Source organism: Oncorhynchus gorbuscha, linkage group LG18, assembly GCF_021184085.1.
Source record: "Oncorhynchus gorbuscha isolate QuinsamMale2020 ecotype Even-year linkage group LG18, OgorEven_v1.0, whole genome shotgun sequence".
NCBI classification, from domain to species: Eukaryota; Metazoa; Chordata; class Actinopteri; order Salmoniformes; family Salmonidae; genus Oncorhynchus; species Oncorhynchus gorbuscha.
The window spans coordinates 17,298,249-17,325,787 of NC_060190.1; the positions used below are offsets into that span (position 1 = coordinate 17,298,249).

The 27,539-nt window shown below is 47.5% G+C and overlaps 1 protein-coding gene across 1 annotated transcript in view; it reads right to left on the bottom strand.

Moving 5' to 3' along the window:
- Positions 1–27,539, bottom strand: part of LOC124003615 (probable helicase with zinc finger domain) — a 71,919-nt gene that overhangs the window by 29,043 nt on the left and 15,337 nt on the right. The window contains 11 exon segments of the mRNA XM_046312020.1: positions 1,903–2,131; positions 3,121–3,304; positions 4,421–4,568; positions 5,515–5,660; positions 10,321–10,439; positions 12,923–13,101; positions 14,167–14,268; positions 15,276–15,455; positions 16,909–17,013; positions 21,991–22,121; positions 24,320–24,656. Of these exon segments, the coding sequence (XP_046167976.1) occupies positions 1,903–2,131; positions 3,121–3,304; positions 4,421–4,568; positions 5,515–5,660; positions 10,321–10,439; positions 12,923–13,101; positions 14,167–14,268; positions 15,276–15,455; positions 16,909–17,013; positions 21,991–22,121; positions 24,320–24,656 (1,860 nt within the window).

Consider the following 27,539-nt stretch of genomic DNA (forward strand, 5'->3'; position numbering starts at 1 on the left):
GCCCAGACGAGACCACCGCTATCCCATCTCCTCCGATTACTCACGTTTAAGGCATCGCTTCCATGACCCACATCAAGCCCAAACGGGCAGCATGGACGGAGACTACTGTTCTGACTACAATCTGTTCATTCTGAGTTTCAAGCCCAAATTCTATCAATTGCACACAAACCGTAAAACAAATCTGAATTGGTAAATTCACTGCCAACTTGTTTGTTTATTCAATGTGCATTTGATCAAGAGCGCGACTGTATTCCACACGTCAAGTGACGCTCAGTGTGGATCACGTGAGCAATAATAGAAGCGTCTAAAAAGATAGAGAGATCATAACATGCCTGGTGACATTTCACTATGGAGGGGTATATGTGTATATAGAACTGTTATGGCCGCTCTCTGTAGTCAGACCGCTTAACCTTTGTGGCTACCCGCTGGTTTATCTGACAGGCACAGCAGAGTGGTGTGAGTGGTGTCCAGTGCCGTGTTCTTACCAACATGGGGAGGGAGGGGGGGGTCTGTGACATATCGAAAATGAGTCAACACCCCAATCATCTCTCCCTCTCGCTTTCATGTTCCTCTTACCCACCCTCCATGTGTGTGTCATATGCGTGCTTGAGTGTAAACGTGTATGAGCGAGTGTGTATGCACGTCACACGCGCATGTACTGTGCAGCCTACTCTATGGGGCCATGACCAGCCCACTGGGTCTGTTCTTTTTAAAGGTGACAGTCTGACAGTCTCCCCCCCCCCCTCACCAGGCATTAAGACAGTCCATCTAAACAGAGCTTCTTCCTCGTTAGCGCCATTGATTTAACTGGGGGAGACATTTTCTAAACTGCCGCAGCCGGATGCCGCGATTGGCTGATGCCCAACAGTTGCCATGGCGACGGGAGAGAGGGGCTGCAGCTGGGGTCGGGGGTGTGTGTGTGTAATGGGGAATGGGCTAGCAGAATCGCAAGATGTTTTGAATATGGGGAAAATATTTGGACGTAATCAACACAGAACTAGACAAAGTGGTCCTTCTGTAGCTCAGTTGGTAGAGCATGGCGCTTGTAACGCCAGGGTAGTGGGTTCGATTCCCGGGGCCACCCATACGTAGAATCTATGCACACATGACTGTAAGTCGCTTTGGATAAAAGCGTCTGCTAAATGGCATATATTATACAAAGTGTCGATTTTAGCTTAATTCTATTCAGGGCAGAGATGAGAACTCCTTAGGTCACAAATAGCGGCACCAAATTCAATAACCCCCTCATATTTCAGTTCCATTGGAGAAAAACTAAACTCCTAAAATATGATTTCTGAAAGTAGTGCCCCCTTGACGCACCCCTTCTACAATATGACAGCATTATCAAAACAAACACACCCCAGAAACACAGCACATTGCTGATGTCAACGGCTCTGGCGTTATGATGTCATCCGAAGCGGACACTCCGTGGGCGTGCATTGGTGAGGGTGTGTGAATGAGTGTGGGGCAGAGGTAGAGCGAGCCTGCCTGGCAGGGAGACATAACCCCACTGTGCAACTTCTTCCTGCACAGCTGGCACACTGACTGTGCCCCTTCCCCACACACACACAGCAACGCGTAACATATTTACTGTGAGACTTCAGAACATGTATTGGAAGATGAAACAGTGAGATTTCAAACCCAGTCAAGAGCAATACTTCAACGACTAGGACGTGACCAGGGAAAACTCCAGGCCCCGTTTGAATGCTATAAAAACACACCCATCATTCCTTCATCCCTTGGAGTAATTCACTGATCTAACCCAAATTGATAAGTGTAAGCAACAGTTCTACCATATAGCGGTCGCCAATCATGTCGTCAGATCAGGGATTTCTTCAAGGAAGGATTCATTTAAGTATTCAAAACCCATGACAACAACACTTCCTGATCTGTTTTTCATACCTGCAGCGGCCCACCGAACAGAGCGCTATGGGGTCTCCCACCACGGCCACCAGGGACTGGGCGCGAGTGATAGCCGTGTTGAGCAGCTTGTAGTTGGACAGGAAGCCGTAGTCCAGGTCCTCTGTTGAGTCCTCCACCAGCTGCTCCTTCCGCTTGATGGCCGTCTGTTTGTGCTTGCAGGTGTGCCGTGTGCGCACAGTGCTCAGGAAGAGCACCCGGAACTGCTTACCTGGAGAGAGAGTGTGGTGGGGGGGGGCATACAGGGCCAGCTTAGACCTTAGTATTCAGCCATTGAGCAATGAGGAGCTAGTGTGTAGTATGGCAAACGTTAATAGTAATGAATTGCATTCACACAATGCTTTTTCATTAGGTCACGAAGCGCTACTGGTCATATTCAGCTTGCTTTCGTGGATATTCATCTTATAGAAACATAATGACTAATTCAATTACATTATAACCATTATATGATCCAAGTACCTCGACTAGGCGCTGACATCATTCATGTCATGACCCAAAATACGATCCAATTACGGCAGAAATTCATGATAAAGCTTAAGCGTTTGCAATACAAAAAAACACTATTCACACCCTCTCAAACTCCAGGTAGTGTGTGTTCTGTACTATACTGTACACCAACACCACATTGAGAAACAGAAACAGCTGTGTGTTGCGAGACCCGTCCTGATCACTGCATCTTCTCCTTAATGAGAGAGTTAACGAGCTGGAAGCAGCAGCGTATGGCTGGGAGTGTGTGTGTGTGTGTGAAAGAGAGAGCGAGAGAGTGTGTGTTGCCAGTGGGAGCATTAGCCGCATCCCAGAGAGGAGCTGGGAGATGAGAGACAGACTACGTTAGGAGAGAGGATGTGAAGTGCTGCTGCCGAATGCCCCGGCCCCACATCTCACACAGTCACTGAGAGACTGAGAGTCTCTGAGATGTCGGGTAGAAACGGCAAGGGTCACACTTTAAAATCGCTGGCTCTCTTAGAATGGGAGAATGGGAAAGTTCCACAGTGAAAGTTCTGTGTATGAGTAATATGGGATTTGATCTTTACAATTCCATTGTGATTGCAGTATTGACATTCTTATTCTATTTGACAGCAAATATGTGCCAAATGGCCGTCTGTGCCATGGGTGACAGTGGAATGTAGTGTCATAAGTTAAATGAAATAAACACAGATCTAATTGTAAGGAAATGGATCAACAAAGTATTCTTCTCACCTTGGACGTTGAGCACCCGTTCCACGCTGACCTCGTGCATCCTCTTCTTTCGGAGCTCGGCGCGGATGCGGAATACCTGGTCGGCGTAGGGCGACACCACGCCGATGCTGCCCTCATCCAGCTTGCCCCACGCCACCGGCCACTTCTTACGCATCTCCTCCACCCGCTCCACGATCTCAAACACCTCGGGTAACACAGGAGGGAGAGAAGGGTTTCAAGTGCCAGTGTTTCTCATAGATCATGTCCAAAAACCGACATCTCTCCGGGGTGAAGTTTCCCCTAGGTACAGATCTAGGATCAGCTTCCTCTCCCCCAATACTAGCCTTAACCATAAATGGGGGAAATGCTAAACGGACCCAAGATCAGCGTCTAGGGGCAACTTCACCCTACTCCCCAGGCCACACTGACTACAAGGTGGTGTGCTTTTTCATGATCCTTTGAGCTGGATAGAAACAATTGTCCTGGAAGGCCTTGGCGCCCTGCCTAGCTCTGTTGCCTCCCGAAAAAACCTTTTCATCTTCTATTGGTGTCAATTGAATCTTTACAAGGGCAACATAGGAGACAGTCAATTTTAATCAAGTTTTTGCCTTTATTTACGAGTCATCAAAGTACTTAACCAGGGCCTAAAACCATCAAAGAGAAAGCAGAACTAAAGAGACGGTGGAAATGACAGCTGCTCAAGGGGCCTTTTCAGCCGAGAGAAGAAGAAAAAACTAGGAGAATCCAGACGTCACATCAGCAGACAAACAGGACACACACATAATCAAGGCAACCTAAACCTATGACATTATGCTAATGTCCCGAGCCGTTTGACACAGGTGCAGTATCATCAAAGGGAAGCAGGGTAATTCCTGTGGCATCTGACAGGTTGGCACAGCGCTGTGATAGGACTAGGTCCAATTTAATCGGGCAGCTTCTGTCAGCTGGGTTCAGGGGTCAACTTAGCAAGTTTCCCCTCAGATTTAGCAGAGGCACCTCTGAATTTCAAACTCAGTGGCTGGAGTGCCTGGTTTTGAATGCTGGGCTTCATGAGGAATTTGCATTTAGGTATTTTCCAAATACCTGTCTGGTTGTGGAGTGCAGTAAATAGTATGAGGCATAAGTAATACATCACAGTATTGACTGTGTTGACTGTATGGGGTGAGTTTTGTCTGCATGTGCATTTCAACTCAATTCCATTGAATGATTAACCATTTCAATTCACCATGAACGCACTACTAGCATCAACATTCAATTAACCAATTTATTCTATCGCTGCAGTCCTAAGTCAGTGGCGTACAGGGAACAGAAGGGTTTATACCTCTGCGTTGTTGTAGTAGGCCGTGCTGTTCTTCTCCTGGACGTCCTCGCCGCGCGCCGTGAAGAAGGTCAGCGGGTAGAAGTCCTTGTGAGACGGCTGCTTCCCGCTGGCCATCAGCTTCCCGTCGTAGAACAGTTCTGACGTGTAGCTGAAGGTCGGTAGGGAGGGTGGGAGACTTAACATCAGTGGGTCAACCCAAATGTCACAGTTGCGACAGGTGTCAGTTGAGAAAGGCATGGTTGAACGGGCGTGCATTGTATATGGATACAGTTGGGTGCATTGTGGCTATTCTCCGACAAAAGGTGCCGTCTGTTTGGTTAGTTTTCCATTCCACACGGTCCTCGCCGTTCCTAGTGACTTTCGAGATTCTTGTAAAGAATGTGCATTCCCAATATAAATGTGTGTGAGTGTAGAACTAGTGTAGAAAATAACAAAACCACTTTAATAAAGTGGAGAAACCACTTCAAACCCATCGCGTAAGCTTCTTTCATAAACCACCACCTAAATTTCAGCCTCCCCCGAATTAACATTGTGGTCATGGGACTCCGAGTGCACATTGGGCTTCTATTTCTGTCAACAGCCAAGAGGGACTATCAACTCTGTCAAGTCTCCTGCCTGCATAAAATCTCCCATTTTTAAACAATGTTGCTGAGTCGGGGTCAAATGTTATTTCATCCAAACTATTCTAACTATCATTTTTTTCTTTCTTCATGATGCATTCACTGTACCACCCTCCCCTCCCCCTTCTCTCTCTCCATCTCCCCATCCTTCCCCTCCCTCCGCTCTCCTCCCCCTTCTCTCTCTCCATCTCCCCATCCTTCCCCTCCCCCTTCTCTCTCTCCATCTCCCCATCCTTCCCCTCCCTCCGCCCTCCCCTTCTCTCTCTCCATCTCCCCATCCTTCCCCTCCCCCTTCTCTCTCTCCATCTCCCCATCCTTCCCCTCCCTCCGCCCTCCCCCTTCTCTCTCTCCATCTCCCCATCCTTCCCCTCCCTCTGCCCTCCCCCTTCTCTCTCTCCATCTCCCCATCCTTCCCCTCCCTCCGCTCTCCTCCTCCCACCCCCTCCTGGTGGTGTGATAAAAGTTCACACCTACCTGATGATAGCTTCGTGGGAGCGGTAGTTTTCACAGAGTAGGATGCGGCAGGGGAACTCGGCTGGGTAGTGCTCGTACAGCCGGTCCAACAGCGACACATGCAGGTTCCGCTCTCGAGAAAACTCGCTGTACACAAACGGACTGAGCTGGAGGGAGGGAAAGGGGAAAAGAGGGATGGAGGTAGAGAAGTGAGGGCAACCCAAAAGCATTGAGTAAAATTTATTTTTTATTTTGTTTCTTTTCAATGCAACAGGGGTGTGCAGGTGGTGATATAGCCTGACTGGAGTAGTCTTTTCTGCATTTGTAGTCATAAAAAAAACTGGAGCTGTACATGTTTAGTGGCAATATTTGTTTTGATCCAAATTCATTCTACATCTACTTTGGTTTCAGATACTGTACATAGTCTTGTGGAACAGACATCTTGCTGCACTCAAAAAGGCTAAATCAATTTCTTCCGACAGCTCATGTCACGTAGTCTGTGTAGACAACGCAATACTCCAAATCAATAAGTTCCCATCCAACCGAATCGAAAATATTTTGACCTGTGGCTCCAAAACCAAAGTGAACGGTATCCTACCATCGGTAGCTACATTTCTGCCGAGATGTTTTGCCATTAGTGTGATTTGTCAAGTTGAATTTGATTAGTCATATGTACACATGGTATACACTAGAGATCGGCCGATTAGGATTTCTCAACACCAATACCGATTATTGGAGAACCAAAAAAAAGCAGATACCAATTAAAACCGGCCGAGATATATATATATTTGTAATAACGACAATAACAACAATACTGAATGAACACTTCTTTTAAAATACATCAATAAAATCAATTAAGTCTCAAACAAATAATGAAACATGTTCAATTTGGTTTAAATAATGCAAAAACAAAGTGTTGGAGAAGAAAGTAAAAGTGCAATGTGCCATGTCAAAAAACTAACGTTTAAGTTCCTTGCTCAGAACATGAGAACATATGAAAGCCGGTGGTTCCTCTTAACATGAGAATTCAATATTCCCAGTTAAGAAGTTTTAGGTTGTAGTTATTATAGGACTATTTCTCTATATACCATTTGTATTTCATATACCTTTGACTAGTGGATGTTCTTATAGGCACTTTAGTATTGCCAACCTAATCTCAGGAGTTGATAGGCTTGAAGACACAAACAATGCTGTGCTTCAGGCATTGCGAAATGCTGCTGGCAAACGGAGGAAAGTGCAGTTTGAATGAATGCTTATGAGCCTGCTGCTGCCTACCACCGCTCAGACAGACTGCTCTAGTCAGATCATATAATAACACAGAAATACGAGCCATTGGTCATTAATATGATCAACTCCGGAAACGATAATTTCGAAAACAAAACGTTTCTTCTTTCAGTGAAATACGGAACCGTTACGTATTTTATCGAATGGGTGGAAACCCCAAGTCCTAAATATTGCTGTTACATTGCACAACCTTCAATGTTATGTCATAATTATGTAAAAATCTGGAAAATTAATTACGGTCTTTGTTAGGAACATATGGTCTTCACACAGTTCGCAACGAGCCATGCAAACCAAACTGCCGCTTATACCCTGACTCTGCTTACAATGAACGCAAGAGAAGTGACAACTTCAGGCATTGATTATATGCAACACAGGATAAGCTAGTTAAACTAGTAATATCATCAACCATGTGTAGTTAACTAGTGATGATGTTAAGATTGATTGTTTCTATAAGATAAGTTTAATGCTAGCAAGCAACTTAACATGGCTCCTTGCTGCATGCAATCGCGTAACAGGTGGTCAGCCTGCCACGCAGTCTCGTCATGGATTGCAAAATAAAATGGGCATCCAAAAATGCCGATACCGATTGTTGAAAACTTGAAATCGGACATTCCAATTAAAATCAGTTGACCTCTAGTATACACTGCCCAACTAAATGCTTGCAGGTTCCTTCGACAATGCAACAATAACAAATAATAAAATAGTTAAAGCTCCGAAAGACATCCTCAGCAGCATCTTTGAAAACTATTACAGACTACAAAGGGAAACCCAGACACGAGCTGCCCAGTGATGTGAGCCTACCAGACAAGCTAAATGCCTTTTATGCTCGCTTCGAGGCAAGAAACACTGAAGCATGCACGAGAACACCAGCTGTTTTGGACGACTGTGTGATAACGCTCTCGGTAGCCGATTAGAGCAAGACCTTTAGACAGGTCAACATTCACAAAGCTGCGGGGTCAGACGGATTACCAGGACGTGTACTCAAAGCATGCATGGACAAAAGCATGCATTCAACCTCTCCTTGACCGAGTCTGTAATACCAACATGTTTCAAGCAGACCACCTTAGTCCCTGTGCCCAAGGAGGTGAAGGTACCCTGCCTAAATTATTACCGCCCCGTGGCACTCACATCAGTAGCCATGAAGTGCCTTGAAAGGCTGGTCATGGCCCACATCAAGAGCCTCCTCCGGACACCCTAGACCCACTCCAATTCACATAACGCCCCAACAGATGACGCAATCTCAATCTAACTCCACACTGCCCTTTCCCACCTAGACAAAAATAACACCTATATGAGAAAGGTGTTCATTGACTACAGCTCAGCGTTCAACACCACAGTGCTCACAAAACTCATCACTAAGCTAAGGACCCTGGGACTAAACACCTCCCTCTGCAACTGGATCATGGACTTCTTGACTGGCCGCCCCCAGGTGGTAAGGGTAGGCAACAACATGTTTGTCACGCTGATCTTCAACACTGGGGCCCCTCAGGGGTGTGTACTTGGTCCCGTCCTGTACTTCTTGTTCACCCACGACTAAGTGGCCAAACATGACTCCAACACCATCATTAAGTTTGCTGACAACACAACAGTGGTAGGCTTGATCACCGACAACGATGAGACAGCCTATAGGAAGGAGGTCAGAGACCTGGCAGTGTGGTGCCAGGACAACAACCTCTCCCTCAATCTGAGCAAGATAAAAATGAGCTGATCATAGAGTAAAGGATAATACAGGCCGAACAGGCCCCCATTAACATTGACGGGGCTGTAGTGGAGCGGGATGAGAGTTAAGTTCCTTGGTGTCCACATCACCAACGAACTATCATGGTCCAAACAGACCAAGACCATCGTGAAGAGGGCACGACAAAGCCTTTTCCCTCAGGAGACTGAAAAGATTTGGCATGGGTCCCCAGATCCTCAAAAGGTTCTACAGCTGCACCATCGAGACCGGTTGCATCACTGCTTGGTATGGCAACTGTTCGGCATCTGACCGTAAGGCGCTACAGAGGGTAGAGCGAACAGCCCAGTAAATCACTGGGGCCAATTTCTGCCATCCAGGACCTATAGAATAGACGTGTCAGAGGAAAGCCCATAAAATCAGAGACTCCAGTCACCCAAGTTATAGACTGTTCTCTGCTACTGCACGGCAAGCGGTACCGGAGCGCCAAGTCTAGGGAAAAAAAACTCAACAGCTTCTACCCCCAAGTCATAAGACTTACTATTTACATTGACACGCCCCCTCCATTTATTGTGTACACTGCTGCTACTCAATGTTAATTATCTATGCAGTCACTTCACCCCTACCTACAAATTACCTCAACTAACATGTACCCCTGCACACTGACTCGGTACCAGTACCACCAGTATATATAGGTTCGTTATTGTATTGTTACCTTTTACTTCAGTTTTATAGAAAATTTTCTTGAATGGCACTGTTGGTTAAGGACTTGTAAGTAAGCATTTCATGGTAAGGTCTACACTTGTTGTATTCGGCGCATGTGACAAATAAAGTTTGATTTGATTAAGATGCGCTTAAGACGCACAAAACCCCACCAATAGCAATTATCTATAATCTGACACTGGCTGAACTAGATTGTGTGTTTTGTGTTTGTGGTAATTTAGCTCAAGGTTGGACCTCCCAGTCTCAGGGGAAATTTTAAAAGCCCGGCTGAACCAGGCCCACACAGTGAATAGAAGACCTGAAGTCAATAGGAGCCGTGAACCTTCATTCACTATTCTCAGCCTACTTCATTCAGCTGCGAGACAAAAAAAACATCCGATAATGAACAGTGATAACAGAGAAGAGAGTAGGATGAGGGGCAAAAAATCCTCCTCGGTAACAGACACGCAGCGCACAGACAATGTGCAACAGATTTAGATGTAGAGGGAGAGAGAGAGAGGCAGACAGAGGGAGACCGAGAGAGAGAGAGCAAGAGAGAAAGAAAATGGCAGGAGGAAAGGCAGGAGGGAATTGAGCATGTTTCAAGGCGTTGCTCCTTCTGAGAGAGGGCGCAAGAATGAGTAGAAAAACAATTACAACCGTTATCGTATGGTTAAACTCCCGCGAGGTTTATTCATCTAATGCCTACTCTTAGTCCTGTCGCACTCAATAAACACAATGTCCAGAACACAAAAAGAAACGGAAATGAGGGGCTACTTTGGAGAGTTCCACAAAGCTTGACTGACAGGGGGAGTTTAGTTTACCTCGTCTGACTGGACTGTGAATGGTAAACATGCTCTCTCGGCCAAGTTCTTTCTTTCCTATGTCTGTTTCACTCGCGGTCAACGTGAAGTTCGCCACAGGCTAACGACGGAGTCCAAAGCACACGGAAATGTAAAGGACTTTGGCGATACACTGGTTTTTATTTGCTGGCTTGGCAAAGGCCTGCAGAACTCGGAGGTCATTTGCATGAGAGAATACAAGTAAGGCCGCAAGTTTTTCCACTCTGTGACCTGACCCTAAAAAAAAGGAGTTACAGCGAGAGTTCGTTTCAAAAGGTCAGAGTTTGTTCAAACCAATGACATCATCCTAAACCGCAGTTTTACCTGCATGTGGTCTCCAGCCAGCACGATGCGGGTGCTTTTGCTGGCCAGCGCGAAAGGCATGATGGTCTCACACTCCATGGCCTGGGCCGCCTCATCCAATAGGATGTGAGAGAAGAGCCCTGCGGACACAGAAGAACACAAACCATTTCAGTCAGAGCACCGTTAGATAGCCCATTAATTACCACGAGGTGAGGATTCATTAGACACCTTGAAACAAACAGTCTTGTTCTGTGGCGGTGCTTATGGTGAATGCCGTCGGTAATACCCAATGACACATGTAACATCACAACCTCATTGGATAATGATTGACTTCGATATCGTGTGGTATAGATCTGCTATGTAGTTTTGCAGTTTGGTCCTTTTGGATCGGGGTCCAACGTTCCCAATGCGATGGTCTTATTTGTGACGAGTGCTATGCACTTTAAAATATTCAAAATTGACAAACATTAACTTTCTAACCCCAAACAAACTAATGACGAATGCTCTCATGTACTATTCGTTCTGTAAACTTGTAGGCCTACTTTAGCTGTGCTTATTGTTCCAGCAAAAAAGGTTTGTTTATCTTCTACCCCTTCCGTCTATCCATCTTCAACAGTAGCCACTTACATACCAATGCTGGTTTTGCTGACGTTTGAAAGGGTTTGAGCGGTGGCATCCCAGATTTAAAATACTCAAACATTTCTCAGTCCCTGAGGAGAAGGTTATGTACAGACTGTTGTTGTTGGTTTCTAGTCCGTCTGGCTTTGTGATTGCACAGACAGCAACAAAAATAAAATAAAAAAAATACACAGGAAAAAGATAAATGCGGGCCTGTCTTCTGCCACATCTCTCTGTCTCGTTCTCAACTTCAGACAGTAGCCGCTATACACACTAAAGCTGGTATTGCAGACGTTTGAAAGGTATCGAGTGGTAACCCTGATTTAAATAAAAAAAAGAGGCTCAAACGCTGCATGGCACATGAGGATGAGACGGCATAGTCGAGGACTGTCGGAGCAGAGCAGGCAGGGAGAGGTGGAAGAAACAACCACTGTACAGCCGCGTCCAAACGCCGCAACATCTCCACAAGAATAGTACGGTATGGTGGTGGACAAACGGATCAATTGAGGGCGTTAGAGGGTTTCATGGATTTTTCTTTAATGTTAAGTACTAGCATACTTCAGAATATATTTTAAAAACCAGACAGGAGTGGAATGCATTCGCGTTCTGTATAGTGTAAGCCCATATTTACAATATTTATCTTTACAACAAATTATTTTGCAAAATGCACAACAAAGTTTGCATTCATGTTGAGCGTTGGAACTGCAGTTGCACTTGAGCAAGAGATTAAATATAAAGCACATTTGGCAATATATTGTAGTAGGGCTGTTTGTGTACGGCACCCTGTATGTCAGTTAAGAGTCTACAAAGACACCAAAATGCCATGAATTCACCTCCCATTGTCATAGGAGTCATTATTAACAACTCTAACCCAGCCATCTAACCCCAGCCTAAGGTGAAGCTAGCGCCACAGCTCCACCCTCATAAATAGGCAAAACAGCGCATAATTGACAGGAATGGATGTACAGGATGTACAGTGACAATTACGTAAGGGTCTGTAATGTACCGAGGCTGGGCGTAAGAGGGTAGGAAGGCAGGTTCTGTTAATGATCGGGGGCAGTCGGACATGAAAGGAGGGTGGGTGGGGGGTGGGTAGGCTGTACTTAATCGTGCACATGCCTTACTGGGCCGTCTAAGAACCAGGGGACAAATTGCATTTCTCCATACCCGCTATCATCACATGTCTAACGATGGCTGTGGAATTTGGCCTGAGCTGGGGGAGGAAGGAGAGCCCTGGGGGGTGCGGTGGTGTTAGGAGGTCGACTATTTAGGAGAAAAATGTATTTCTCTCGGTCATCTCACACACACAGACAAACCATTGGCTGCCAAAAGCCTGGCCCATAGAGAAGGAGAGGGGATCAACAAGCCCAAACAAAAACAGATGAGTCAACGCAACCTGATCGACATGTGGATTGTTGATTAGTTATCATTACAAAGGAGTGGGAGGGGCTCCTAATTGCCTCATTTGTCGGCGGTTTTCATCAACGGTGAGCGCGGGAGACAGATGAAACGCGAGGGGGGGGGGCTAATAAAGTGAAGTGCATGCAATACAGGCAGACGGTGTTCCTAAAAAACAGACAAAGCCCTCCGCTGACACATTAGAGACTGTTATTAGCTTGCTGCTGACAAATTGGTTTGTTTTCATCGTCTTTTTAACACCATCTTAAAATGACTTCTTTCCTCTCTCCACCACCTCCTGCCGTTACGGGGAAGGGGTGGCGGCTGATCTAAAGGCGCGCTGGGGCGGGTTTGAGATGTGTCATGTAGCTACGGGGACGTGGGGTGTCTGGATCGTTTTAAGGCCCCGTTGTCATTCCGTTGACTTTAAAACAAAACTGCTTGGTAAACGCATAAAATGTGCATGTAGCCTAAGCCATTTCAACAGGCAGTTTGCAGTTGCATTGCTCACTTGTTCCTGGCTATTACAGCTCCTTGTGTCAAGTAGTTATCGCACCTGTGTATGATACGTTTGCTGTATATGCTACGTCAGCGGGTAGCCACTCACCTGGCTCCAGGTCCAGCTGGCAGAGGTACTGGGAGGTGCTGAGGGTGACCACCACCACGCGGTGCCGGAGGATGTCCTCTCTCTCGGGCATCTGGAAAGTGTACTGTGTGTTAGAGATCAGACAGTACTGCTGCACCAACGGGTGGACAGTCTTCACCCAGCGGTTCCTGAAGTAAACCCTGGGGGGGGGGCACAGAGAGAGGACACAGCGGGATGGTTCATTCCAGACAAACTGGGCCGACAAAATCAAAAGTAGCAGATATTTACTTTGAGAAGTATCTATTTACTGGTTTTAATATGATTGGAATTATTTATTTATTTTACATTTTAATTCCTGAACTTGCAACTGACAAGTAGTGACACAAATTAGCAACATCTCAACTTTTCATACTTTTAGCATTTTGCAACTGTCCCGACATTTTCATATCACTCCATTGGTTGCATCTGGTCTCATTCCCTATGGGGTTGTGTGCCTCAACAGGGTTTAGCGGGCGTAAAGAACTGTCTGGGTATCGCCTTCAGCATGCACACTTACGGCCTCCTCACTTGGCTAAGCACACAAAGCCCCGGGAGAAATTGGCTGATAGCCCAATTACATGGCGATTACAGTGGGATTCCCAACACAGCCCTTGGTATCAGGCCATCAGTCAAGTGTAACAAGTCATTTGTTTCCCCCTCTGGGCCTTCACTGCAACATGGGGTCTGGCTAGAAGTCAGGGATACATTTTGATTTTTGATGGGGGGGGGCTGGATTACAGTTTCTGTGATTAGAAGTCACTGAAGCAGTAGTTGAGGGAAGGAGATTGAGTGTAGGTGAGAAATGGAGGAATGTAGGAGTCTTTATGTCACAGCTGCTGTGTTGAGGCCAGAACACGTCTCCTCAGAAAGATCCAAGGGTTTCGGTATAGCACTTTGTGACATCTGCTGATGTAAAAAGAGCTTTATAAATACATTTGATTGATTGATTGATAATTGATTTTGACTGCGATTCCATGCAGTCGATACAACTACGAGTGGATTTGGGTTTGTTGATGCCTCAGGCTACAGCCAGCAGGGAGAACTGAATGCCTGAAAGCACACTGTTCACAAGAGGTGTGGATTGATTTCAGGCGGCAGGTTGGGTACTGTAACAGCAAAAAAAGAATGAATATCTTGGAATATAGCAAGTATTGTGTCTTATGAGGGTCTCTGTGTTCTGAAGTGGTGCTGCAAACCCCTTGTAAAGCTTTTCTACGGGCCCTTACCTGAGAGGTCTTGCGTGCGCGTTGCCCGCTTCTACGTACGGATGAAGGTAGTCCTTTATGTACAGGTCAGCTGCACTGTTGGAATGGGTGCAAATGAGGACCCTGCGAAAGAAAGGGGATAAATGTGTCAGTACTTAAGAGATCTTTACCAAATAAATATGGCCAGGAGATTTTGTTGACCACCTGATCTGACCAAGGAAAAACTCCCAGGCCATAACAATGAAAGACAAGTAGGTATGTCGGAGAATCACTGAATAGAAGTGAGAACACCTACCGTTTCCGCGTTGAGGCAATACAGACAATTCTGGAACATTTATTTTGAGGTGAACATGTTAACACGTCCCTTAAACAGAGTTGCAGGAACGTTGCGCACTTGACCGCATGTTCCTATTTCTCAGAAAGTTAACATCATGATAAACAACTGTCTATAGGGGTCAATCACCCTCCTTGTATCGGCTTTTAAAACATCCATAATTCATTCCCACCATATAATATTTAACATAGTCAGTTGGAAAGTTTCAGATGAATATTGTATTCCTACACATTTTATTACATATATTTTTATTATGTATGAAGGCTTTATAAAATAAAAATATCTTATGTTCGAGGCCAAATGCCACAATGTATTTATGATTTTTTTTAAATAAAAACAGGAAACATTGTTGTTTCCTATTTTTACACTAGCCAATATACATATCCTGTCAGCGTCTCGCCATACTAACAAGAGAAGGGGCAAAAAGTGGAAGAGCGGGAGTTTTCAGGGTATTTTGCATTCTATTACAACATGGAATTCTGTTGAAACTGAGATAACAGGTCATTGTAATGACAATTCAATTGAACACATGGTTCACTTGAATGGAGATTAACCATCCAAACAATCGCTGCCTCAATCGTAATCAACTGACATTCCCTTAATCCACACACACATCCCCCCAATTGCTTTCAGTGACACATTCTGATCGGATGATACACCCAATTTAACAATGACACCCTGAGTGTCAATTCAAAGGCTGCCTAAAGCCCCGGGAGCAGCAGTAACCTTTGCCCTTTCGCCCTTTTAGAGCAACCCATCTGGCCGTAGAGGAGTTGGCGTGTGGAGCCCGCCTCACCTGCTGTCGTCCTGCTTGAGGATGTGCTTGACGGCCTGTGCCAGGGTGAAGGTCTTGCCCGTGCCGTAGGGCCCGATGATGAGCACAGGGGGCAGGGGGATGGTTAGAGGCGTGGTGATGGCCAGGATGGCCTCCTTCTGCTTGGCGTTGAGACGCGGGTCCAGCTGCTCGTCCCACTGCCTGCAGGATGGCAGAGAGAGGGGGGATGAGATACGGGAGGGAGAATGGAAGAGGAAGATGAGATTCACATTGTCACTAAGTCGGCTGGCTGGCGAACAAGCATCATCGCTCATGGGGTTTCTGACACAAGGAGGGGGACATTGGTCCACACACACCAAACCCCGCCAAAGCAAACCCTCTTAAGTCTGATAAACCGTGGACCAGTCTCTCAGTCTACTAGCATCTCGGTCCTCATTAGAAAGCGGTGGCCAAGTGGAGTCGAACAGCCCGCCCGGACGATCGTATACAGGCCCAGCCATACTAAAGGCAGCTGTAAGCACCCTGAATGGGCTGTGAATAGGTAGGGCAGAGGGACGGATTCAGGGATCAGTGGGGATGAACGGAGCGCCGGGTCAGGGTTTAAAACTGAGCTGGGAGGCTCACCCACAGAGTAATGAGGTCTGAGGAAAGAGGGGTGAGGTCTTGGAATGGCTGGCTGATCAAAAGCACGGTGTATTGGGGGGTGAAACAAACAGACACACACAGGGTGCACAGCTAGTCTGAGAAACCCAGACACGGGAGACAAGCACATTGGCGCTGGCCAATTAGCTTATCCATGGCCAATCAACATGGCAGTCAATAGCCACCATGCAGTCAGGCAAGGCAGGGGCTTTGTTAGGTCTACATAACAAGTAATAGAACCTACTTACTCTAACAAGCAACACTTTCCATGTTATTTGAAACCCATTTTTAACAACACTCATTCTCATACCATTATCTTAATGAGGTGAAGCACACATGGACCCATAGTACTTAGGGACTTTATCCAAATTGGTTACTTCCATATGAGCTAGTTAAGGTGGTGATTGTACTGAACCATTGGCAATATTGTAAGTGTTTCACATTTATGCATTTAAATTGTGGCCACCACTGCAAAGCACACATATAACGCAGGAAGAAGAATCTGACTTGTTGATCTTTCAGTAGCAAAAGTTCTAGCGCATGAAATCTTTAATCAAAGCCTATACTGTGTTAATCATAGTCAGGAAACCAGATAAATTAGTTATTTGGAAGCATGAGATTAGGCTTGACTTTGTTGACTCTTGGGTTCATGTCAATAAAGATTAGTTGTACGACTTTAGCCGGGAGAACTAACAGCTTTTTAAAAATGGCCACCTTGTCAGCGAGGGCAGCTAGTCCCGGTCTCCCTTCTCAACTTCATTCCGATGTGAAGGTATTAACAAAGCTAATTTACCATGCATGTTTTAGGGAGACTTCTATATTTAACCTAAAGGAGTATGCAAGCTAGAATAACATTTTACACACACACCCACGTAGGTTATAGCGTATTCTTTAAAAAAAAAATGTCCTCTGACAAAATGTATCAAAACCTCACATGGATCAATGGAGGTGAGTAAGGGGCCTGTTGGGCAGATGCTGATTAGCAATGGCTGTCCTGAACCTGTTTACACACCATGGAACAGGGGTTGAAGGATCTATGTCAGGCAAATTCAAATCTGGAACACGGAGCCAGTGCCACTTCTGATTTTCTTTATTTCCCTCAACGACCGATTTGGACCTGGGACACCAGATGGTTGCAATTAATTATCAGGTACAACAGAACAGCAGACCTCCAGGCTCAGATTTGAATACCCCTGGTCTAGGGTGGGTTGGATAGTACCTGTTGGTGCTCCAGGAATTGTGTGTGTGCGTGTACCTGTTGGGGCTCCAGGGATTGGTGTGTGCTCACGCGTACCTGTTGGGGCTCCAGGGATTGGTGTGTGCTCACGCGTACCTGTTGGGGCTCCAGGGATTGGTGTGTGCTCACGCGTACCTGTTGGGGCTCCAGGGATTGGTGTGTGCTCACGCGTACCTGTTGGGGCTCCAGGGATTGTGTGTGCTCACGCGTACCTGTTGGGGCTCCAGGGATTGTGTGTGCTCACGCGTACCTGTTGGGGCTCCAGGGATTGTGTGTGCTCACGCGTACCTGTTGGGGCTCCAGGGATTGGTGTGTGCTCACGCGTACCTGTTGGGGCTCCAGGGATTGGTGTGTGCTCACGCGTACCTGTTGGGGCTCCAGGGATTGGTGTGTGCTCACGCGCTGTGGGGCTCCTGTTGGGGCTCCAGGGATTGGTGTGTGTGCTCACGCGTACCTGTTGGGGCTCCAGGGATTGTGTGTGTGCTCACGCGTACCTGTTGGGGCTCCAGGGATTGGTGTGTGTGCTCACGCGTACCTGTTGGGGCTCCAGGGATTGGTGTGTGTGCTCACGCGTACCTGTTGGGGCTCCAGGGATTGGTGTGTGTGCTCACGCGTACCTGTTGGGGCTCCAGGGATTGATTGATTGATGTGTGTGTGTGTGTGTGTGTGTGTGTGTGTGTGTGTGTGTGTGTGTGTGTGTGTGTGTGTGTGTGTGTGTGTGTGTGTGTGTGTGTGTACCTGTTGGGGCTCCAGGGATTGATTGTGTGATTGTGTGTGTGTGTGTGTGTGCTCGCACGTACCTGTTGGGGCTCCAGGGATTGATTGAGTGTGTGTGTGTGTGTGTGTGTGTGTGTGTGTGTGTGTGTGTGTGTGTGTGTGTGTGTGTGTGTGTGTGTGTGTGTGTGTGTGTGTGTGTGTGTGTGTGTACCTGTTGGGGCTCCAGGGATTGATTGTGTGATTGTGTGTGTGTGTGTGTGTGTGCTCCAGGATGGGGCTGACGTACCTGTTGGTGGCTCCAGGATTGATTGATTGATTGAGTGTGTGTGTGTGTGTGTGTGTGGGGTGTGTGTGTGTGTGTTGGGGCTCCAGGGATTGTGTGTGTGTGTACCTGTGTCCAGGGATTGTGTGTGTGTACCTGTTGGGGCTCCAGGGATTGATTGTGTGATTGTGTGTGTGTGTGTGTGTGTACCTGTTGGGGCTCCAGGGATTGATTGTGTGATTGTGTGTGTGTGTGTGTGCTCGCACGTACCTGTTGGGGCTCCAGGGATTGATTGAGTGTGTGTGTGTGTGTGTGTGTGTGTGTGTGTGTGTGTGTGTGTGTGTGTGTGTGTGTGTGTGTGTGTGTGTGTGTGTGTGTGTGTGTGTGTGTGTGTACCTGTTGGGGCTCCAGGGATTGATGTGTGTGTGTGTGTGTGTGTGTGTACCTGTTGGGGCTCCAGGGATTGATTGTGTGATTGTGTGTGTGTGTGTGTGTGTGTGTGTGTACCTGTTGGGGCTCCAGGGATTGATTGTGTGTGTGTGTGTGTGTGTGTGTGTGTGTGTGTGTGTGTGTGTGTGTGTGTGTGTGTACCTGTTGGGGCTCCAGGGATTGATTGTGTGATTGTGTGTGTGTGTGTGTGTGTACCTGTTGGGGCTCCAGGGATTGATTGTGTGTGTGTGTGTGTGTGCTCGCGCGTACCTGTTGGGGCTCCAGGGATTGATTGAGTGTGTGTGTGTGTGTGTGTGTGTGTGTGTGTGTGTGTGTGTGTGTGTTCGCGCGTACTTGTTGGGGCTCCAGGAATTGTGTGTGCGCGTGCACCTGTTGGGGCTCCAGGGATTGTGCGTGTGCGTGTACCTGTTGGGGCTCCAGGGATTGTGCGTGTGCGTGTGTACCTGTTGGGGCTCCAGGGATTGTGCGTGTGCGTGTACCTGTTGGGGCTCCAGGGATTGATTGAGTGTGTGTGTGTGTGTGTGTTGTGTTCGCGCGTACTTGTTGGGGCTCCAGGAATTGTGTGTGCGCGTGCACCTGTTGGGGCTCCAGGGATTGTGCGTGTGCGTGTGTACCTGTTGGGGCTCCAGGGATTGTGCGTGTGCGTGTACTTGTTGGGGCTCCAGGGATTGTGTGTGTGCGTGTACCTGTTGGGGCTCCAGGGATTGTGTGTGTGCGTACCTGTTGGGGCTCCAGGGATTGATTGAGAGTGTGTGTGTGTGTGTGTGTGTGTGTGTGTGTGTGTGTGTGTGTGTGTGTGTGTGTGTACCTGTTGGGGCTCCAGGGATTGATTGTGTGATTGTGTGTGTGTGTGTGTGTGCTCGCACGTACCTGTTGGGGCTCCAGGGATTGATTGTGTGTGTGTGTGTGTGTGTGTGTGTGTGTGTGCTCCAGGGATTGATTGTGTGTGTGTGTGTGTGTGTGTGTGTGTGTGTGTGTTCGCGCGTACCTGTTGGGGCTCCAGGAATTGTGTGTGCGCGTGCACCTGTTGGGGCTCCAGGGATTGTGCGTGTGCGTGTACCTGTTGGGGCTCCAGGGATTGTGCGTGTGCGTGTGTACCTGTTGGGGCTCCAGGGATTGTGCGTGTGCGTGTGTGTGTGTTACCTGTTGGGGCTCCAGGGATTGTGTGTGTGCGTGTACCTGTTGGGGCTCCAGGGATTGTGTGTGTGCGTACCTGTTGGGGCTCCAGGGATTGATTGAGAGTGTGTGTGTGTGTGTGTGTGTGTGTGTGTTCGCGCGTACCTGTTGGGGCTCCAGGAATTGTGTGTGCGCGTGCACCTGTTGGGGCTCCAGGGATTGTGCGTGTGCGTGTACCTGTTGGGGCTCCAGGGATTGTGCGTGTGCGTGTGTACCTGTTGGGGCTCCAGGGATTGTGCGTGTGCGTGTGTACCTGTTGGGGCTCCAGGGATTGTGCGTGTGCGTGTACCTGTTGGGGCTCCAGGGATTGTGTGTGTGCGTGTACCTGTTGGGGCTCCAGGGATTGTGTGTGTGCGTACCTGTTGGGGCTCCAGGGATTGATTGAGAGTGTGTGTGTGTGTGTGTGTGTGTGTGTGTGTGTGTGTGTGTGTGTGTGTGTGTGTGTACCTGTTGGGGCTCCAGGATTGATTGATGTGTGTGTGTGTGTGTGTGTGCTCGCACGTACCTGTTGGGGCTCCAGGGATTGATTGATTGTGTGTGTGTGTGTGTGTGTACCTGTGGGGCTGTGTGTGTGTGTGTGTGTGTGTGTGTACCTGTTGGGGCTCCAGGGATTGATTGTGTGATGTGTGTGTGTGTGTGTGTGTGTGTGTGTGTGTGTGTGTGTGTGCTCGCGCGTACCTGTTGGGGCTCCAGGGATTGATTGAGTGTGTGTGTGTGTGTGTGTGTGTGTGTGTGTGTGTGTGTGTGTGTGCACCTGTGCTCCAGGGATTGTGTGTGTGTACCTGTTGGGGCTCCAGGGATTGTGTGTGTGTGTACCTGTGGGGCTCCAGGGATTGTGTGTGTGTGTGGGGCTCCAGGGATTGATTGAGTGTGTGTGTGTGTGTGTGTGTTCGCGCGTACCTGTTGGGGCTCCAGGAATTGTGTGTGCGCGTGCACCTGTTGGGGCTCCAGGGATTGTGCGTGTGCGTGTACCTGTTGGGGCTCCAGGGATTGTGCGTGTGCGTGTACGTGTGCGTGTGTACCTGTTGGGGCTCCAGGGATTGTGCGTGTGCGTGTGTACCTGTTGGGGCTCCAGGGATTGTGTGTGTGCGTGTACCTGTTGGGGCTCCAGGGATTGTGTGTGTGCGTACCTGTTGGGGCTCCAGGGATTGATTGAGAGTGTGTGTGTGTGTGTGTGTGTGTGTGTGTGTGTGTGTGTGTGTGTGTGTGTGTGTGTGTGTGTGCGCGTACCTGTTGGGGCTCCAGGAATGTGTGTGTGCGCTGTTGGGGCACCTGTTGGGGCTCCAGGGATTGTGCGTGTGCGTGTACCTGTTGGGGCTCCAGGGATTGTGCGTGTGCGTGTGTACCTGTTGGGGCTCCAGGGATTGTGCGTGTGCGTGTGTACCTGTTGGGGCTCCAGGGATTGTGCGTGTGCGTGTACTTGTTGGGGCTCCAGGGATTGTGTGTGTGCGTGTACCTGTTGGGGCTCCAGGGATTGTGTGTGTGCGTACCTGTTGGGGCTCCAGGGATTGATTGAGTGTGTGTGTGTGTGTGTGTGTGTGTGTGTGTGTGTGTGTGTGTGTGTGTGTGTGTGTGTGTGTGTGTTCGCGCGTACCTGTTGGGGCTCCAGGAATTGTGTGTGCGCGTGCACCTGTTGGGGCTCCAGGGATTGTGCGTGTGCGTGTACCTGTTGGGGCTCCAGGGATTGTGCGTGTGCGTGTGTACCTGTTGGGGCTCCAGGGATTGTGCGTGTGCGTGTGTACCTGTTGGGGCTCCAGGGATTGTGTGTGTGCGTGTACCTGTTGGGGCTCCAGGGATTGTGTGTGTGCGTACCTGTTGGGGCTCCAGGGATTGTGTGTGTGCGTACCTGTTGGGGCTCCAGGGATTGTGTGTGTGCGTGTACCTGTTGGGGCTCCAGGGATTGTGTGTGTGCGTGTACCTGTTGGGGCTCCAGGAAGTGGTGTGTGTGCGCGTACCTGTTGGGGCTCCAGGAATTGTGTGTGTGTGTGTGTACCTGTTGGTGCTCCAGGAATTGTGTGTGTGCGTGTACCTGTTGGTGCTCCAGGAATTGTGTGTGTGCGTGTACCTGTTGGTGCTCCAGGAATTGTGTGTGTGCGTGTACCTGTTGGTGCTCCAGGAATTGTGTGTGTGCGTGTACCTGTTGGGGCTCCAGGAATTGTGTGTGTGCGTGTACCTGTTGGGGCTCCAGGAAGTGGTGTGTGTGCATGTACCAGTTGGGGCTCCAGGAATTGTGTGTGCGCTTGCATGCATACCTGTTGGGGCTCCAGGGAATGGTGGGGGTAAGGCTGGTGTCTGGGAACAGGATGCCGTTGTCTTTGATGCGGTCCAGAGCATAGTGCATCTCACACAGGGGCAGGCGGTTCAACTGAAACTGCAGCTCCACCTGGGGCAGAGGGGAACACAGGAGTGGGTCCTCATAGACAGTGTGGCCACGGCCAGAAGACAGAAGTGGTCTTGGTTAGTCATTGTCAGGTCAGAAGCAGTCAGTGTGGTCACTTATTTAGGTCACTCAATTCAAGTGTTGAGACTAAATAAAGAGCCATTTTAGAGGAGGCTCAGCTGGAAACAATTGGCTCTAAACAACTGCATAACACAATGCTAAAATGGTTGTTACGAATTGAAACTGTTGAAACTCCCTCGCTCCTTTTCATGGACAGCAGCCATTTATAAAGGTCCTATGAAATCTGTCTAATGTTTCACAGGTCCACAACAATACTCAAACCATATCAGGAAACCACTTTTGAGTCCTGGAAAAACGTTGAGAAATCTAGATTTGTGTACTTATTACCCTTTAAAATTTCAGTGTGCACCTAGGAAGAAGCTGTTGCTTAGATATATTTTTGTAGCGCACGTGACAGTAGAGTTTGCAAAAGAACTAGCCACTGGATAGAATTTTGTTAGGTAAGCATAGGCTACTTTGGGTAGTTAACTGAGAAGGTTTTTGGGAAAGGCTTTCCCATCTACCTGAATACCTTTCATTAGCATCATGGCTAACGGCTACATACCGAATCATTAATGCATTCCGTTCATGTCTTATGATTGTGCACTTCTGTGATTCCGTGTCCTCCCTCCGCATTGCGGATTTTATACGGCCCTAGTGTAGTTACCCTTTAATTCTCTTGCGCACATAGAAAGAGGCTGGGGGTGTTTTTGTAGAGCACACGTGATGGTAGAATTTGCCAAACACATACCTACTGGATTAATGCAAATAATCACGATATTCTTCCAGGTAGGCTGCTTTGTGCTAAACTGAGAAGGTTTTTGGAGAAAGCCTTTCCGTCGACCAAAATATTTTTCATTAGTGTCGTCGATTAACAGCTACACAAAGTTTAACAATTGTTTTTATTGTTGAATTCAGTTATATTGTCTAGGTTCCGTGATTCCGTCCCTACATTTGTTCCTTATCTGCGGTCAGTCTGCTTGGCAATCAAGGATCTTCGTTGATAACTAGGGAAGGCTAGGTGGCACGTTCTCCCCCTGACAAACTGCTGTTTCATTTCATAATAGCGTGGGTTTCCACAGGGTGGCTAGAGAGCTAGCTTTATTTCCCCCATCGCAACAGGCCCTGTCCTAATCACTTAGCCAGACATGAGCTGCTAACAGGTACAGTAGCCAGCAGTAAAGTGTGGAGAATGAGGGATAAAAGGACACCGAAAGAGAAAGATTTATGAATAAAAATATATATTTTTAAACATTGAGGAGAGAGAGAGAGACATTCTAAATGGCAAGAAGACAAGGACAAAGAGCAAAGAGATAGAAAGGCAACCAAACGGCTCGCTCCAAAACACAACAGACAGATTATTTTCCCAGCAACAGGCTTGTTTGGATAATTGCTCATGCCCGGGTCTCGCTTTCCCCCCGCCAACCCATCATTCACACCGGAGAGAAAGATCAGCCTTCAGCCGCCACTAGGCAAAGTAATCTGGATCTCTCGCCGCGCTGGCAGAGTGCAATTTTCCCTGGAGAGCCAGCCTTGCTGTTGACGGCGCTAACCTTTGTGAAGTGGTAATCGATACGGGGACCTTTCACCCTGAGAGTTTGCTTTCGCTAAAGCATCAGACGTTGGAGAGGTGGAGAGGTGAAGCTTTCATTAATGATTTCTCAACTCTCAAAATGGCAGAGGACACAATGGAATGGGAGATTGAAAGGATGGGGTGGTGGGCCTTTAAGAGGTTTAAACCATTCACCTGACTCAGAGAATAATTTCTATGCCATCTCCTCTGTCCGTGGTGACATGGGACATGAACAAGCTTTTCGAGTATGACTCCATGTCAAGGGAGAAGTCCTTGTGACTCAAGCATAGACCTCACCCGTGTGATTGTGTGTTGTATTGAACTAAAGGTAACAAACATCCTTCATATTGCAACAAGGCTAGAATGGCACTGACTCCATACTGGACTTTAGATCCGTTCAGCCAATAACCTACCCACAAAAATAAATAGACAAACACCTATTGTGGCAGCTGCCATTTTATAAATCTAAGTTGAAAAATCAAATATATTCTAACCAATCAACTCTTCTGTAGCAACTTGTTGCTATGACAATCACACAGGGTTACACAACAATTTATTTTGTCCGTACCTGCAGTTCCCTATCAGGTATCAAGCCCAGCTCCTCGCAGCAGTCCTTGCATATCCGCAGGAAGATGTAGTCCTTGGTCTTCTCCTCGATGCAGGCCTCGTAGACCCGCTCCTTGACCCCCGGGGGCTGGCTGCACCACTCCTGGCGGGCCAGGGGCAACAGCAAGACAGAGTTCACCTTGGTCATGACAAGGCGGCCCGCCAGCGTGTCCTCCGACAGCGTCTCAGTCAGCTTGAAGCGGGCGAAGAGCTGCCCGTTCTGGGCGTACTTGGCGCCACCCGAGATGCCCGTCAGCATGAAGCTGGTGACCAGCTGGAGGTTGACTTTGATGTTGAACCTGGTGGGAGAGGAGAGTTAGCGTCATTAGCCAGAAATGAGGTTAGGAATGGGAGCATTAGCATTGTTCGAAAAGGCTAATGTGACTGACGAAAGGAGAGAGTAGGCCTAAGCGAAGTAAGCCAGAAATGGACATTAGCCTTGTTATCCAGCGCTGAGGCGACTTTGATGTTGGAACTTGGGAGGGGAGAGGGTGGGACAGTAGCAAAGATAGATAGCAATGAAATGGGACTGGAGTTGTCGTGTCGAAAATATGCACCATGTTTAACTGGAATAAGGTGGAATCAATTTAACTGCTTCACTTCTAGAAATTTGACCATTTCACATTATTTAAATGTAAACAGCAGTTGTTGTGATCCGAAGAGGGCCTAACTTTGCCATGTGGTTTACAGGACAAACTTTTTGCCCAGAGGCATTCACATAGACAGCTGTTAGTGGTAGAAACATGTTTGTGTTGGTAAGAAGGATCTTCTGTTTGGCATGAAAATCTACCAATTCATCACTTTCGATTTTAGCAGAGTGGCACGGATTTGGACCATATGTTTCAGCTTCAGGTGTCCCTTAGGTAAGCTCGGGCCCTTAGAGAGCATTGCAGATTGATTGTTGAATAATCATTGGTTTGAGGAGAAAGAGGACACGAGTTGGGCCATGTAGTCATGGGTGGTTCATGGACAGCCAAAATGACTTTCTCAGAGATCAAGATCTCTTATCGAGACAGCAATACTGGGAGAGTATTTGACAGGGACGTTAGACTATATTATAGATACAATATTCATATTATATAGCCTAATATTAATGTGTATTATCAATTACAGTTCATTCATAAAGTATTCAGACCCCTTAACTTTTTCCATTTTGTCATTCTAAAACGGTTTTAATACCCCCCCCCCACATCAATCTACACACAACACCCAATAATGACAGAGAAAACAGGTTGACAATTTTTTTTTTTTTTTTTAATGATTTTAAAATACCTTATTTACACAAGTATTCAGACCCTTTATGAGGCTTGGAAGTTGAGCTCAGGTGTATCCTGTTTCCATTGATCACCCTTGAGATTTTTCTACAACTTGATTGGAGTCCAAAATGTGGTAAATTCAATTGATTGGACATGATTTTGAAAGGCAAACACATCCTTCTACATATAATGTCCTGCATGTTAGAGCAAAAACCAAGCCATGAGGTCGAAGGAATTGTCCGTAAGACAGGATTGTGTCGAGGCACAGATCTGGAGGTGGGTACCAAAAAATAGTCTGCAGCATTGAAGGTCCCCAAGAACACAGAGGCCTCCATCATTCTTAAATGGAAGAAGTTTGGAACCACCAAGACCCTTCCTAGAGCTGTCCGACTGGCCAATCAGGGGAGAAGGCCTTAATCAGGGAGGTGACCAAGAACCCGATCATCATTCTGACAGAGCTCCAGAGTTCCTCTGTGGAGATGGGAGAACCTTCCAGAAGGACAACCATCTCTGCAGCACTCCACCAATCAAGCCTTTATGGTAGAGTGGCCAGTTGGAAGCCTCTCCTCAGTAAAACACACATAACAGCACGCTGGCGTTTACCAAAAAGGCACCTAAAGGACTCCCAGACCATGAGAAAACAAGATTCTCCGGTCTGATGAAACCAAGATTCAACTCTTTGGCCTGAATGCCAGCGTCACATCTGAAGGAAACCTGGCACCATCCCTACAGTGAAGCATGGTGGCAGCATCATGCGACGGGGGATGTTTTTCAGCAGCAGGGACTTGGGAGACTAGTCGGAATTGAGGGAAAGATGAACAGAGCAAAGTACAGAGAGAACCTGCTCCAGAGCGCTCAGGACCTCAGACTGGGGTGAAAGTTCACCTTCCAACAGGACAATGTCTTAAGCACACAGCCAAGACAACACAGGAGTGGCTCCGGGACAAGTCTCTGAACGTCCTTGAGTGACCCAGCCAGAGCCTGGACTTGGAAGCCGATCAAACATCTCTGGAGAGACCTGAAAATAGCTGTGCTCCCCATCCAACCTGACAGAGCTTGAGAGGATCTGCAGAGAAGAATGGAAGAAACTTCCCAAATACAGGTGTGTCAAGCATGTCAGGTCATATGAAGGAAGACTTGAGGCTGTAATTTATGCCAAAGGCGCTTCAACAAAGTACTGAGTAAAGGGTCTGAATACTTTTGTAAAATGTAATATTTCAGTTTTATTTTTTGTAAATGTGCAAAAAATGTCAAAACGTGTTACGGGCTTGTGTGTGTAGATTGAGGGGGAAAACAATTCAATCAATTTTAGAATAAGGCTGTAATGTAAGAAAATGTGGAAAAAGTCAAGAAATTCACAGGTCCTAGATCAGATTATTCTGATGAACAGATTCCCCTTGAAGAACACCCCACGAAGCCACACTTCCCAAACGCAGATTAAGCCCGGTCCTGGACATAAAAGCCCTTAAACTAGAGAATCTCCATAGAACATGCTTCTTGTCCACGACTCAGCTTAATCTGTTTCCCAGGAAACCGTCCTTCAATGATAAATTGGAAGATTAAAAGGAACCTATCATTCCACAGCCCCAGGCAAATGACAATAACAGTGATGAGGGGGAACAGTGATGGAGTGGAGGAGGGCAATCCTGGTTACTTCAACTCAGGTGACTAAGCGAAGGCTTGGGGGCCTTTGATTTGGTCTTAAATCAGGGTTGGACTGCTGTGATAACCTGGTCTCCTTCTCACCTTCCACTGAGGAGAGCAGCAGGTGCTGAATTACAGGGGGGTTTTGGGGAGGCGCCTCAGTTTATACACAAGAAATTACTTCTATTCTAAAACAAATTTCCTGCTCTGGGGAAATCTCTGGGGATGCCGAGGAGATATGCATTATTAAAAAGGGCTTTAGCTGTGTGCCTGGCCACGTGT